Source organism: Sarcophilus harrisii, chromosome 2 (assembly GCF_902635505.1).
Source record: "Sarcophilus harrisii chromosome 2, mSarHar1.11, whole genome shotgun sequence".
Taxonomy (NCBI): Eukaryota; Metazoa; Chordata; class Mammalia; order Dasyuromorphia; family Dasyuridae; genus Sarcophilus; species Sarcophilus harrisii.
This window is the reverse complement of record NC_045427.1, coordinates 579,826,851-579,841,356: the sequence shown is the minus strand read 5'-3', so window position 1 is coordinate 579,841,356 and position 14,506 is coordinate 579,826,851. Positions and strand designations below refer to the sequence as shown.

The 14,506-nt window shown below is 33.3% G+C and overlaps 1 protein-coding gene across 11 annotated transcripts in view; it reads left to right on the top strand.

The window, feature by feature from the left end:
* Positions 1-14,506, top strand: part of ATE1 (arginyltransferase 1) — a 153,349-nt gene that overhangs the window by 19,092 nt on the left and 119,751 nt on the right. For 8 of the 11 annotated variants that reach the window (XR_004232495.1, XM_031955965.1, XM_031955966.1 and 5 more), the window contains 2 exons: positions 3,795-3,923; positions 4,852-4,980. The exons of 1 other annotated variant lie outside the window; for it this stretch is intronic. Coding sequence is in view for 9 of the 10 variants with exons in the window: in XM_031955965.1 (XP_031811825.1) it covers positions 3,795-3,923; positions 4,852-4,980 (258 nt within the window). In the remaining variant the exon portion in view is untranslated. The remainder of the gene's footprint in view (positions 1-3,794; positions 3,924-4,851; positions 4,981-14,506) is intronic. 2 more of the 11 variants (XM_031955969.1, XM_031955967.1) reach the window with 2 other exon arrangements.

The following is a 14,506-nucleotide window of genomic DNA, read 5'->3' as shown; positions in this document are numbered from 1 at the left end:
AATATGCTTTTTTCTTTCCTGAATTATGTGGTTCCCAGGAAGGACTTCAGGGATCACATTAGGCCTTCTTTTAAAAAACAACGAAGCATTTTATTGATGCCCCTTCCTTCCTCCCTCCCTCCTTCCCTTCCTCCTTTCCTTTCTTCTCTCCTTTCCTTCCTTCCATCTCTCTTCCTTCCCTCCCTTTTTTCCCTCCCTCCCTCTCTTCCCTTTCTACTTCCCTTTTCTCCCTCGCTTTTCTTTTTTCCCTTCCTCCTTTTCTTCTCTCCCTCCCTTCCTTCCCCTTTCTCCCTTCCTCCTTCTCTTCCCTCTCTTCTTCCTTTCCCTCCCTCCTTCCTTCCCTTTCTTCCCTCTCTTCCCTCCCTTCTCAATCAGACTCTTCCCCTTTGAAAGTCAAGTAAGACAAAACAGTTCCTTTATATGCAAAACAACCTCATTCTGCACCTATAATTGGCTTCCCAACTTGGAACCAGTCTGTGGGCATCAGATTGACTTTTCTCTATTTTCTCACCACATCTTTGTATCCATTGTCTTTTAAGAGTCAAGTCTAACATAGCTTAGGAGTTATACTAGCCTTGACTTAACCCATCCCCTCAAATAGTCCTATATTATTCATGTTATATATTTATTTGCGACTCAGATCATTCATCCTAATGTACTAACAGTGGCCCAAAGAGTACATTCAAGGCAAAAGTACACCAAATCTCATCAAGGAATTATCATCAAATATCCAAATATGGAGTCTGTGAGAATGTTGATAACTCTGTATAGGGAGGCATTTTAAAAAATTGCTTAATGTGCATTCTATTTTTTAATAATAGCTTTTTATTTTCAAAATATATGCAAAGATAGTTTTCAACATTCACCCTTGCAAAATCCTGTGTTCCAAGTTTTTCTCCCTCCCTTCTCCTTACTCCTCATCCCCTAGGCAATAAGTAATCCAATATATGTTAAACATGTGTAATTCTATATATATTTCCACATTTATCATGCTGCACAAGAAAAATTAGATCAAAAAGGAAAAAAGTGAAAAAAAAAAGCAAACAAACAACAAAAAAGGTGAAAAATACTCTTAGATTATGATCCACATTCAGTCCCCATACTCTCTCTCTGCTTGCATGAAGATGGCTCTCTCTATCCCAAGTCTGTTGGAATTGGCCTGAATCATCGCATTGTTAAAAAGAGCCAAGTCCATGCCATTTGATTATCACATAATCTTGTTATTGTGGACAATGTTCTCTTGGTTTTATAGCATTAGTTCATGTAAGTCTCTCTGCATCTTTCTGATCCTGCTGATCATTTTTTACAGAACAAATAATATTCCATAAAATTCATATACCAGAACTTATTTAGCCATTCCACATCTCGTGGGTAGCCACTCAGTTTCTAGTTCCTTGCCACTACAAAAACTGCTGCCACAAACATTTTTGCATACATGAGTCTTTTTCCCTCTTTTATGATCTCTTTGGGATACAGACCCAGTACAGAACACTGCTGCATCAAAGGGTATGCACAGTTTGATAGACTTTTGGGCATTGGTAGACATTTTTAATTAAGATGTCATCCTTCAGCTTTGTCATACTTGACCAGGTTTCTGTTTATACCCTTTGTATTATAATTTAAGAGTAAAATTCAAACATTCAAAAAGAAAGTATTATAAAATCTTTACCAAATGCATCAAAAATTATTTTTCTCTTGGCAGACCTTGGTTAGTTCGTTAGGCATACGCTACTTTGTATTTGTAATGCCTGTGTAGATTTCTAAACATTTTGATAATTGCTGTCAAGTACCCATTTTTAAGAAAAACATTTTTTGATAATTAGTTGTTACTTATATTTTTCAAACATTTTGAATGGTTCAATTGAATTGATAACTTATTTATTGAGTTTTTAGTGATTCCTAAAATTGGAATACTGTTTTTTTTTTAATTATCAAGACTGAGGATATGATATTCAGAATATGAAGGATTTAATTGTTAATGGGTGTCATTCTTTGTATCTAAAGGAACTGTTTCACAAAATGCCAATGACTTTGGTTTTTTCTCTTTATATATTTTTTTAGTTCCCTTCTTACCTGAACACAGACACACACACACACACACACACACACACACACACACACAAAATATATTTTTGCTTATATTTTTAAATATAAGAGTCATAGATCTAAATGTCAAAAGGAACGCCAAGTCACTGTAGTCCAACTCTCTCATTTTATAGATTAGGAAATTGAGGTTCAGGGTAGTGAGTTGCCCAAGGCTACATAGATAGTAAGCATCAGAGAAGGGATTTGAATCCAGATCCTCTCACAATTTAGAGAATCCAAAGATTCTTTACCTGGGCTTCTTTGGAGTTCATAGATCGATTTCATTGGTTCTTTGAACTTGGGTTGGGGGGGGGGGGGACACATCTTTGTATTAACAGAATTTATTTCTTTTGTAATCTTGTGTATTTTATTTTAAACATTTAAAAACATTCTAGGAAGGGGTCTGAGGAAGAACCATTGCTCCAGAGCCAGATCTCTTTTCTTTCTTTCTTTTTAAAATAACAACCACAATCATTTATATCTTAATTTTAAGTATAAAGATGCTAGATACTTTTTTTTTTAAGACTAATAAAAAAGTTTATTATTGGCATTGGGAAGTCAGCCTTTACTATACATGAATAGAAAGGTTGAATTCCTTAGTTAGGTCCCAAAAGAGAAGTCAAGTAATCCCAATAGAGAGTATAAAATCTTGTTTAGGGAAATAAGTGAGGATAAAGAGAGGGTAATGCTGAAAGAGAATATTCCAGATATTAGATACTTTTTTACAAAGTATTTAAAAATATAAAATATACTTCATGACCTAGAGAAGTCTCTGTACATTAAAGGCCTGCATTTGTGTATTCTTGTGAAAAGTATTCTTCTGGTGTAATCTGGAATAACATGGGAGACAGCTTAGTCTGGAGCCCTACAAGTGGTCTGGATTTTACACCCTGGCTTAGTAGCTTACTACTTGGGCAAATCAGGACACTTCTCTGAACCTCAGTTTTGTATCCAATCTATAAAACAAAAGAGTTAGAATGGATAATCTTTAACATCCTTTGCATCTGCATCATACTTCAAATGATTCCTTTTTAATGTATGCATAAAAATAGTCCCCTAAATAATCTGCTGAGAAAAGAATACTGTAGAAGCAAAATCTAAAATTAATATATAAATCTTCAGTTCTTATTTATTACAGGTAAAAATGTTGCATTTTAAGTTTTTTCCCTCCTTTTCACAAATTATTTTAAAATACTTGTCTGAATATTCAAATTTTGTGAGTTTTCATTTTCTGATAAATTGATAAAAAATTGTTGGTTTTTTCTGTAATTTTTTTGTTATAAAAAGAACATTTTAGCCAAATCATATCAAAATCTTTTGTTTTCTAAGGTGACTTTAGAGACATAATATTTCATTGATATTCAGACATCAAAATTGAAAGCCCTTCATAATTTAGATCATTTTTAGAAATGTAACATTTTGGTTAAATAAATGTATCTCCATTAACTTCAGAATTAATAAGTATAAATTGAAAGTGCCTCTTCTAATGAATGTGACTTTTCTGTTGACAGAAATAATATGTTTAAAAATTTTATTACTTGATTTAGCTTTAATGTTTTAATAAATGATTCACTTTTAAAGTTATCAATAAACTATATAGTCATGTGTCTATTTTAAAATTTAAAAAAACTTTTCTTTTAGTTATTTTCAGGTATGAGTAATTATTATTTGTTTTATTAATGAGAATTGTTTTTCAACTCCTTCTGAAGGTGAGGGTTGTGAGATCATCCCCACCAAGTTCCCAGTTCAAAGCCACATTTCAGGAGTCTTACCAGGTCTATAAACGTTACCAGATGGTTATTCACAAGGACCCACCTGATAAACCAACTGTAAGCCAGGTCAGAAGGCCAAGTATAATTTTTATGATCAATCTGAACTTTCCCGTATTCCTAACACCATTGCATGAATCTTGGGTTAGAGAATGAAGTTTATTTTATAGTATATAGTGCTCATATTCTGTTTGAAACAAATCTTTAACAAGATAGAAATAACAAAATTAATGAACATTCTGGAAGTGCAAATTTCATTAGATACCAATGATTGATACTCTATGTGCCACACAAAGTAGATAATTTTACTTTTCACAGGGTTAGTGTGTTTAAGTATACAATACAAATTATATTTAGTGATAAATCTGTTTTTTATACTTAGAAAATTATCTTAGTCTCCCAGTGCACATCTCTATAATATACACATATTCATACAACCCTGTAAACATTCTGTATCCATATTTAAAAATAATTAGCAAAAACAATGCAGAATTACCAATGGTTATGGTGCCATCCATGAAGGCCTGAATAAACTAGAAAAATAAAATAGATTATTAGAAACCACAGAAAATAAAAAAATTATATTCCAACCATTTCATAATTTGGATAATCAAACAATTAAAACTTTCTGAGGTAAAGTTAATGTTTCTAAAGGGTAAATAAAGTAGAAACTTTGAGTGTGTTGCCATTATCATCCTAAGCAGGTAATAATTATTGACTGTTCACTCTAAATAGAGAACTATACTAAGGGGATAGAAACAAATAGGAGATAGTCATGTCCCTTAAAGAGATTGAAAATTACAACTAGTTTCATAAAGTTAGCCCTTTAAAGGCTTTCTACCTCTTCACCCTTAGTAGAACTAATTCTATTTTAGGTAAGATTCCAATGCTGAGCTTTGGAAGTGGAGTTGAGGAGATCTTACACTAGCCTTGCCTTCAGAAGCATATCATCAGAGAGATTTCAATATAATATACTTGTATTTTCCTTGCTCTGAAGGTGAGGTTAGTACCTGTTTCCTTTGAGGACCCAGAATTCAAGTCGTCCTTCCGCCAGTCACTCTCTTTATATGCCAAGTATCAAATGGCCATACACAAGGATACAGCAGCTGAGTGTGGGGAAGCCGAGGTACTGTTCCTTACATGTTCTTGCCTCTGTTAATGATTTTTGTATCTTTAAACTGCGAGGATGCCATAATAAAAAACAGCTAAAGCTCTGCTCTGTCTCCAACAATCTTGGAAGAATAACGAATGGCTAATGTGCATCAGATGGCTGCCTATTTTGATTTCTCCCTTGAATAGCTGCCAGAAATGGGGCAGGTAATATTAGCAGTGACAGCTGTCTATTTAGAGAGGAGACCTGAAAGCCTTCTGGGAGTAGTGTGGGATAGTAAAGAGACCCCTGAATGTGGAGCTAAGCCGACCTGTGCTCCTGGCCCAGCTTCCCCATCCATTTGTATGGGTACTTGTTCTGAGTGTGTTTCCTCATCTTTCCAGTGGGGATGATTACACCTGCAGCAATACCCCATAGAGTTCTTGTGAGGAGAGCATTTGGGAAACTTTAAATTGCTAAATACATGCCAACCAACCCACTTAGTTGTTCTAAGGACAAATAAATTAATACATGCAGAACACATGGAATTCCTCAGAAGGCAAAAATCTGAGCATTGTCAGAGTATATTACTTCTGAACAGTGTAAGTGGTCAAGTTAATCTCTCAGCTTCAGTTTTTTAATCGATAAAATGAGGATCGCAATAACACCTACTTCACAGAGTTGTTGTGAGGATCAAAGGGACTCATTTATTGATAATCCTTTGTTTATTCATGGGATTTGACTGTGTAAAAAAGATGTGGCTAGGCTTTATATGTAGTGGGTGTATATGGATTTGTTTATATGTTATATATACACATATGCATATGTATGTATGCCTTATGCACGTACCTTTACCTGTTAGAAGACCCAAATTTTGATTTTTTTTATCTTCAATAACACTAGAACTCCACACAATTTAGGTAACATGGGGATTAACCTGCATTTTAAATCTTTATGCTATCTTTTGTGCCATTCATTCTTACCATTATTGGAAAGTTATATAGAAAAATATGCAAGTAGGAGTGGCTGAGGGATGAGGCAATTCATGTAAGTTGTTGACAAAGCTAATGTTCTGCCTTTAAAATTCAAATTATCTTGCATTATGACATTGCTTACAACTGATGAAAAATCTATCAAATATGAAAGCAGACATAAAATGAACCAAGATGAGAAGCGGCTGTATTCACGTGGATTTGGTTTAAACTGCTTCATTACCTGAGTGAATATGGTGCTTTTTCATGGAAAGTGGAAATGTCTTTCATGTTGGCTGTTTTTTACTTTCTCTCTGAATTATATTTTGCATGTTATTCTACTGTGCTTTTTAAGGTTTTTATCCTTTATTTTCCTTTCCTTCACAAAGAGAAGTTGATTTATCTGTGGGAACATCTTTATACTATAAAAGTACCAATTACATCTTGTGTTGTAGCAGTTTTATAATATCCTGTAGAATGTCAATGTATACAACTTATACTTTAGTATTTATTGCTGCTTAATATTATGATTATTCATTCACATTACTTAATGTAAAAGGCTTTTTTAAAATAGTACAATTTATTTTCTTATCTCTGAATTTTCAAGTTGAAGAGAATTGAAACATTACATACTGAAAAGATTTGTTTTAAACCAGAACATTTCTTGGGCTACATCTTTTGGGGCTGTCTCTTGATTATGCAAGTTAGCAAATTTTTCACATGCAAGAAAATACATTTTTGGCTCTATTAAGAGGATCTTATTTAGTTGATAGCTGTCCTAGAATAACTCTCTTTAGAATTGGGTACTGAGCTAGATGAGGACCACCTATCTTTTTTTGGACTGTCGATATTTCACTTAGCAATACCTGATTATACCCAGCTATTTATAAGCATTACTTTCTCTGTAGAACTGGTTGCTAAAAAGAAGGTCACAGGAACTTTAATCTTCTTTTTACAATCTGCTTCTTAGAGCTTTTATGTATGTATGTATGTATGTATGTATGTATTTGTTTGTTTGTTTGTTTGTTTATTTATTTATTTTGCTGAGGCAGTTGGGGTTAAGTGACTTGCCCAGGGTCACACAGCCTTGTCTAAGGCCAGATTTGAACTCAAATCCTTCTTACTTCAGGGCTGGTGCTCTATCCACTGTGCCACCTATCTGCCCCAGCTTTTATTTAAGAAATCTGATTCAAGCCACAGAGTCAAAAATGACTTGTGAATGTACATAAATATATTTTGTTTCTACAAATGAAGTTGTATTACTGAATTGTGCCTAATTTCAGCAATTAATTAGATTGTTCTGAATTTATATTCTCTGAAAAAAAAAAATCCTAGATTTTCTCAGAAAGGAATTGGGTTCAAAAGTTTTTATCAGGCTTAACTTAAACAATCTCAAGAACAATGCTTCAAAAGTACTGTAGAATATACGTTAGAGGGCTATTGTTGATTCAATAGAATAAGATCACTGAATGATGAATAATTTTTTTTCTGTTGACTTTTTAAACATTTAAGATTAGGACCATTTTATGTCTTAGGTTAACTTCAGACACAAAAATGTATTTTTGCCAGTGATAGTGTGCATAATAATCATGTTAAAATCTAGAGAAGTAGGTTACTTGTTCAGCTGTTAGGGAAGACAAAAAGAAATATAAGTTATCTGCTTATATTCTAAAATAGTAAAAAAAAAAAAATTATTTATTTATTTGCAAAGCATATGCATGAGTAATATTCCAACATTGACCCTTGTAAAACCTTTTGATCCAAATTTTCCCCACCTTCCCCTCACCCCCTCCCCTAGCTGGAAGGTAGTCCAATACATGTTAAATATGCTGAAATACATATTAAATCCAATATATATATACACACACACATATTTATACAGTTATCTTGCTGCACAAGAAAAATCGGATCAAGAAGGAAGGAAAAGAAAATCTGAGAAAGAAGACAAAAAGCAAAGGGATAAGAGCAGAGAGAATGAGAATGCTATGTTGTGTTCCACACTCTGTTCCTGGGGTCCTTTCTCTGGGTGTATGTCTCTCTTCATCACTGAACAAGTGGAATTTGTTTGAATCCTCTCATTGTTGAAAAGAGCCATGTCCATCAGAGTTGATTATCGTATAGTCTTTTTGTTGCCTTGTATTATGATCTCCTGATTCTGCTCATTTCACTCAGCATCAGTTCATGTAGGTCTGTCCAAGCCTCTCTGAAATCATACTGCTGATCGTTTCTTATAGAACAATAATATTCCATAACATTCATATACCATAATTTATAAAGCCATTCTCCAATTGATGGGCATCCACTCAGTTTCCAGTTTCTTGCTACTACAAAAAGGGCTGCCACAAAGATTTTGCACATGTGGGTGTCTTTACCTCCTTTAAGATCTCTTTGGGATATAATCCCAGCAGAAACACTGCTGAACCAAAGGGTATGCACAGCTTGATAACTTTTTGAGCATAGTTCCAAACTGCTCTCCAGAATGGTTGGATCCATTCACAGTTCCACCAACAATGTATGAGTGATCCAGTTTCCCACATTCCCTCCAACATATGTCATTGTCTTTTCCTGTCATCCTAGACAATCTGACAGATGTGTTGTGGGTATCTCAGAGTTGTCTTAATTTGCATTTCTGATCAGTAGTGATTTGGAGTACTTTTTCATGTGTAAAATAATAAAATTAAAGTCATATTAGTAATACTCACTGAAAGATACTCAGGCAAGGAAGACTTGCTCTTTACTTTGAAAGTACTTGTATGCAGTTTTATTTTTAGTTATTCATAATAAGGTAACTACAAGAAAGTAATAAAAAAAAATGAAAATATGTACAAGGGTTCTCCTCCCCAAATATTCCCAGAGTACTTTGCTTAGGTCTGCCTGTTTCCTGCATCAACCATCATCTTAGATTATCTTTAACCTTGTATGCTTGTTATCTACCACTCCCTGCTCTTTTTCTTATAAATTCTTTGTGGTCAAGATCGTGTTGTTCTCTTTGTGTATCCTACCTAGCACAGAGACCTGCACATATGCTATGTGCTTAATAAAAGTTAAACTTATATAAATAAATAGTGGATAGAGAACTAGCCCTGAAGTCATGAGGACCTGAGTTCAAATCTAGTCTCAGACACTTAACACTTCTAAATGTGTGACTCTGGGCAAGTTATTTGACCCCAATTGCCTCAGGAAAAAAAATAAAAAAAGTTAATTTAAATTACATAATTGTACAATTAAAGGAGAATAATTTTAAAATGTTTTGTTAAGAAATAAAGCATTTTCTAGAAACCTTGAGATTGATAACTATGTGAGTAAAGTTTGGAAGGAGTTATAAGAATGACATTTGCTACTGGGGTAATTAGAAGAGGCCAGCTCCAACAGGAATGAGGCTGTAACCTGTTTTGATGGTTCTTGCCAATGCATGTTTGAGAGTCATTTTCTGAAAGGCCTGTATTACTCTAAAAAGTTTTTTCTTATGTGTGGACAATAGACCTTTGGGAGACTTATTTCAAAGTGTCAGTGAAACTAGATGTAAATCTATAAATAAGCCAATACACCTTCTGAACACTGAAAAATGTCTTCTGACTATGTTTATTTTTGGTTTTCAGATAATATAAATGCTGCTATGATTGCTAAATCCTTTTAAAAGTTAAGATTGACTTTGCAGTAGCTTTTTGTCACTATACTTTCTCATTTAATAGATACATCACCTTGTGATAGAGAGTCCAAAGGACCTTTTTGGACATCAAAAGGGAGTTATGAACCTGTCCCTAAGAGGTTAAATGACTTTATAGGCGTTCTGAGGGTTGGCTTCCAGAGCTTGGCGAATTTTCCATGTCCCTTTATATTCCTTGCGCTATCACTCTCAGGCTGTGAGCCCTGGGAGGTCCTCCTCAAGTTGGAGAATTCACAATTTAGGATTTTGAGAGCCATTCAAAGTGATCTAATCCATACTCTTTCCTTTTGCCCATGAGGAAACTGAGGCTTAGAGGCTTAAGTGATGTAAGGCACACAGGTAAAAAATGGCAGAGGTGCTGATTGCAAAGGATTCTTGCAATCAGCCCCTCCTTCTCCAGCTGTGGGCTCCACCCCAGGCCTGTGCATGAGGCCCCCAAGCTGTTAAAGAGAGTCTCCTAAAGCCCAAGGGCAGGTCTGAGCAGGCTGCACACATGTTCCCTAAACGCCAGTGACCCCTTGTCCGATGGAAGAAGTATAAAGTTTTCTCACATTTAGAGCCCTTGCCACTCTGGCCGCTTCTTGCTCTTCCAGTTTTCCTATGCTTTTTCCTACACTTCCCAAGCACAGACTATGACCAGAGACACTAGCCTTGCATTTCCTGGTATAAGATGCTTCAGCTTCATCTCTGGACTGTCCATCCCTCGTGTTTGGAATGCTCTTCCTCCTCACCTCCTCCTCCTGGTTTTCCTGACTGCCTTCAGCACATCTTCCGCACAAGGCCTTTTGGGGTCCCTTTTCTTTCCACTTACATTGTATGTATGTTACCCAAAGCTGTATAACTTTAGGACTCTCTCCTCATTGGTGGAGATCAGTGCCCAAGCTCTGCATGAGGGATGGAGTGGAATTGGTGAGATTGGGAGAGAAGACAGATCCCATCTCTTCAGTATCTCTGGGTTCCTGCTTTAAGAGAGATGATGGCCATACTTACCTCTCTTCATGTTGCTGAAAAAAGAAAAAGATGCTGGAAAGAAGCCAACAGGTAGAAATGCAATCCTGTCCTTATTCTCAGCTTTAGAGGATTTTCCCTGGGGTAAGATCTGGAACTGTCTCTTTATTGAGTTATCTTGCTCCAAATGGGAATGCTCCTTCAATTTGTATTGTCTGTGCTTAATCTATTGATTAGATATATATTCTCATAATATACTTTCTCTGATCTCCATCTTTTCAATTAGTTTAATAAATAAATGAGTTTCTTTGCTTAAGGAAAAAAAAAAGATTTAATAGAAAAAGCATTGGATAAAGAATAAAGACCTCTGGCTTCTAGACCCAGTTCTGCTACTATGATATAATTTTAAACAAGGTACTACATTTTTTGGGACTCAGTTTTCTCATCCATCAAATAGGGAATTTGGATTATATGATTTCCCTAACTTTGACAATGATTCAGAAGTGAGAAATAAACAAATTGACAGCTGCTCTAAAGAAGCAAACAGTAAAAAAAAAAAAAAAATCATTTTATAGCAAGTGGAAAGGTATTAAGGAGGAAAAATGCTTTTCCTAAACATCATTTTAAATGAGAAGGAAAAAATCAAATGATGACAAAAGAAGTTGGGTTATTAATAATGGTAAAAGCTGCCTTTAATTATCTGAATGTGAGTACTGAGATTTTTTACCAATAGTTTAGTATGTTTTAAATAGTGTAAAGCTCCTATGATATGAATAATCTTGCTATGAGTCCCATTTGTCTTTAGAATTTTTGTTTTAAATCTTTTTTTCTATTATATTCAAGATGCATTGGATTTTATGACATTCTATTAATAACTTGACAAGTAAGCAATAGTAGCCATTGATATAATCTGACTACTCTGTTTGCTTTTTGGTGTGGTAATTCATTTTATATTTCAAATAATTTGAAGCAATTAACTTGTGTGATTTTATTTTTTAAAAAGAAGTATCCCAGTAATTGTTTTGCTGCATAAATGATATGTGTGTGTGTGTATATATAATGTTATATGTAACATATGTATGTATGTATATACATATACATACACACACATATACACATAAAATTTGTGTTATAATTAATATGATACAAATATGCTTGTAGAACATGTTACACCTATTAAAATGAACATAAAGAACATTTATTTGTGTGTGTATGCACATATCTATATCCATTTATATCCACTGTGTATTAGGATACAGTATTTAGCATAGAGCACCCTGAGCTGTGGGTAATTATTAGCATAGAGCAAGCCCCTCCACCAGCAAAAAGATTGACTTAGTGAAGGCTCAGATGATAGCATTTTTTAGTAAGAAAATTTTTAAGTTAAGGTATTTACAGTATTTTTAAGACATAATACATAAGGCATAATTGTATACTTAATATATTGCAGTATAGTATAAACATAACTTTTATATGTATTGGGAAGCCAAAAAATTCATCACTTTATTGTTGCAATCTGGAACAGAGATCTCAGTATTTCTGAGGTAGGCCTTTATTTCCATTTTTTTCTCAACAGTTAGTATTACCTCTGTTAATAAAACTAGATAATCTTTCAGATTAGAAATTTAAGAATATAATTAGGATATTTCTTTAATTTACACTCCTTTTTCAGAAATGTTCAGTAAATATTTTTCTTATTAAATCAGGAGGATTCTATACAAAATAACAATATGTGGCATCTTTAGAATTGTAGGTTTGCTATAAAGAATTTGAGATACTATATGCACCTTTTATGTAGTTTACATAAAATAAGCTGTTTAAGGGGAGGAAAAATCTTGTTTTTTTCTTTGTGTCTCCAATGTCTTTGTACATAATTATGATAATAATGATGATAATAGTAATAATGATAATAATAAATAACATGTATATAGTACTTACCATGAGTCAGGTACTCTGTAAGTGCTTTACAGTTATTTTTTCATTTGATTCTTAACAACAATCATGGAAGGTAAGTACTATTATTATCATCACCATTTTACAGATCAGAAAACTGAGGCAAATAGAGGTTGTGACTCTGCCAAAGCCACACAGCTGGTATTTTAGGCTTGATACTGCAGTTCTAGTGTTCTTTCTATTGTGCTGCCTAGCTGCCTCCACATATTAAATATGCACATACATAGTATTCTCAAGTGTTTTTTTGAATTGATTTATTAACTATCTCCAGAATTGGGGAAACATCTTTCCAATACATTTTTCATTATCAACATAAGACATAATATAGACTCAGAAAATATTTTTTAAACTGCTTGAGTATAAATAAGATACTTTGATAGATTACATTTTCAGATTTTATGGAGGCATGGTGCTTTTGTCCAGAGTTCTACATACAAGATAAAGTTATCAATATTGAATTTCTCATTCCTAGATTTGTGTTCACTACATTTGTTAACAAATAAAATAGAGATTAGAGGAAAGAACTATCACTGAATGACATTAAGAGTTTTAAAATTTTATTTGTCCAGTGAAATAATGTAACATCTAATTCTAATATAGAAAATATTTTGAACTTTAGTTTTCATCTCCAAATCTTTCTCTGTAGTAGATGAATTATATATACTTATTTTTATGTTTAGGAAGGGAGAATTTGTATTTTCTATAAAATTTGATGTAGATAACCATAAAAGCATTACAGTTTTTAAAAATGGTAATTGTTTGAATTAGTATCAAGATTTTTGGACATTTTGGATTATGAATGTTTTAAATAGTATTTTATTTTTCCAAATACTTGCTTGCAATGATAGTTTTGAACATTGACCTTTGCAAAACATTGTGTTCCAAATTGTTCTCCCTTTCTTCTTCTCTCCCCCCTTCCCAAGACAGCAAGTAATCTGATATAGGTTAAATGTGCAATTTTTCTAAACATATTTCCATTTTCATTATGCAGCTGCACAGATCAAAAAAGGAAAAATATTTGAGAAAGAAAAACAAACAACAGCAATCACAAAAAGCTGAAAATATATGCTTTGATCCACATTCGGTCTCCATAATTCTCTCTCTGGATGTGGATGCCTTTTTCCATTACAAGTATATTGGAATTGCTTTGAATCACTTCATTATTCAAAAGAACCAGGTCCATATGATGAATATTTTTAATTTGTGAAAGATTTCAGAAAGTACTTTTGGAAATATTTTAGCAAAGTATGACTTTAGATATGACTTTACATGCTGCTCTTACTTAGTATAACTAAACAGAATACATCTTAGCTGTCAGCTTACAGTTATTCTTAGAGATAAATTGATTTGATATTTCAAAAGCATACATGCCATTTTTTCTAAACTCTTCAGCTATAATTTTGATCTTCATTTGTAAGTTAAAAATATGATAGTTCCATTTGAAAATTATACAGAATATAGGGTATGGCTTATCATTTACGAATGGTCACTGATATTGTTAAGTAGAATTAGTCTGCAGTGATTTTAATAGCAGCTTATTCACTTGGTAAGGTTAAAAGGTAATAAAATCTTTCAGATTTGTGTGATGATATAAACCAGTTAGAGAATTGTTCAGTTATAGTTATCTTGAATAATAACTTTGGAAATAGTAATTGACTGGTATTTTGGGCTAAGTAAATTCATGGAAACATAGTCCCTCCACTTTTCAGGAACATTTTAGCTGAAATTTGTTTCTGATTGTCTTTCAATATGAAAATGCATTTGGACTCAGCATTTACTCTTCACTTTATAGCCCACTTCAGTACAAGGAACTTTTATGAAACTGTTTCCCAAATAGAATCATTTATATTATTTTTCACATTGCTTTTGCTTTAGAAAAAAAAAAAAACCCCAGCAGATATAGCCTATCAACTAGAGTTTTCACACATGTTCTTTACCCCTTATATCATAAATTTAAAATATATATATATATATATATATGTATATATTTTACATATATATAAAATATCATAGGGTTAGAACT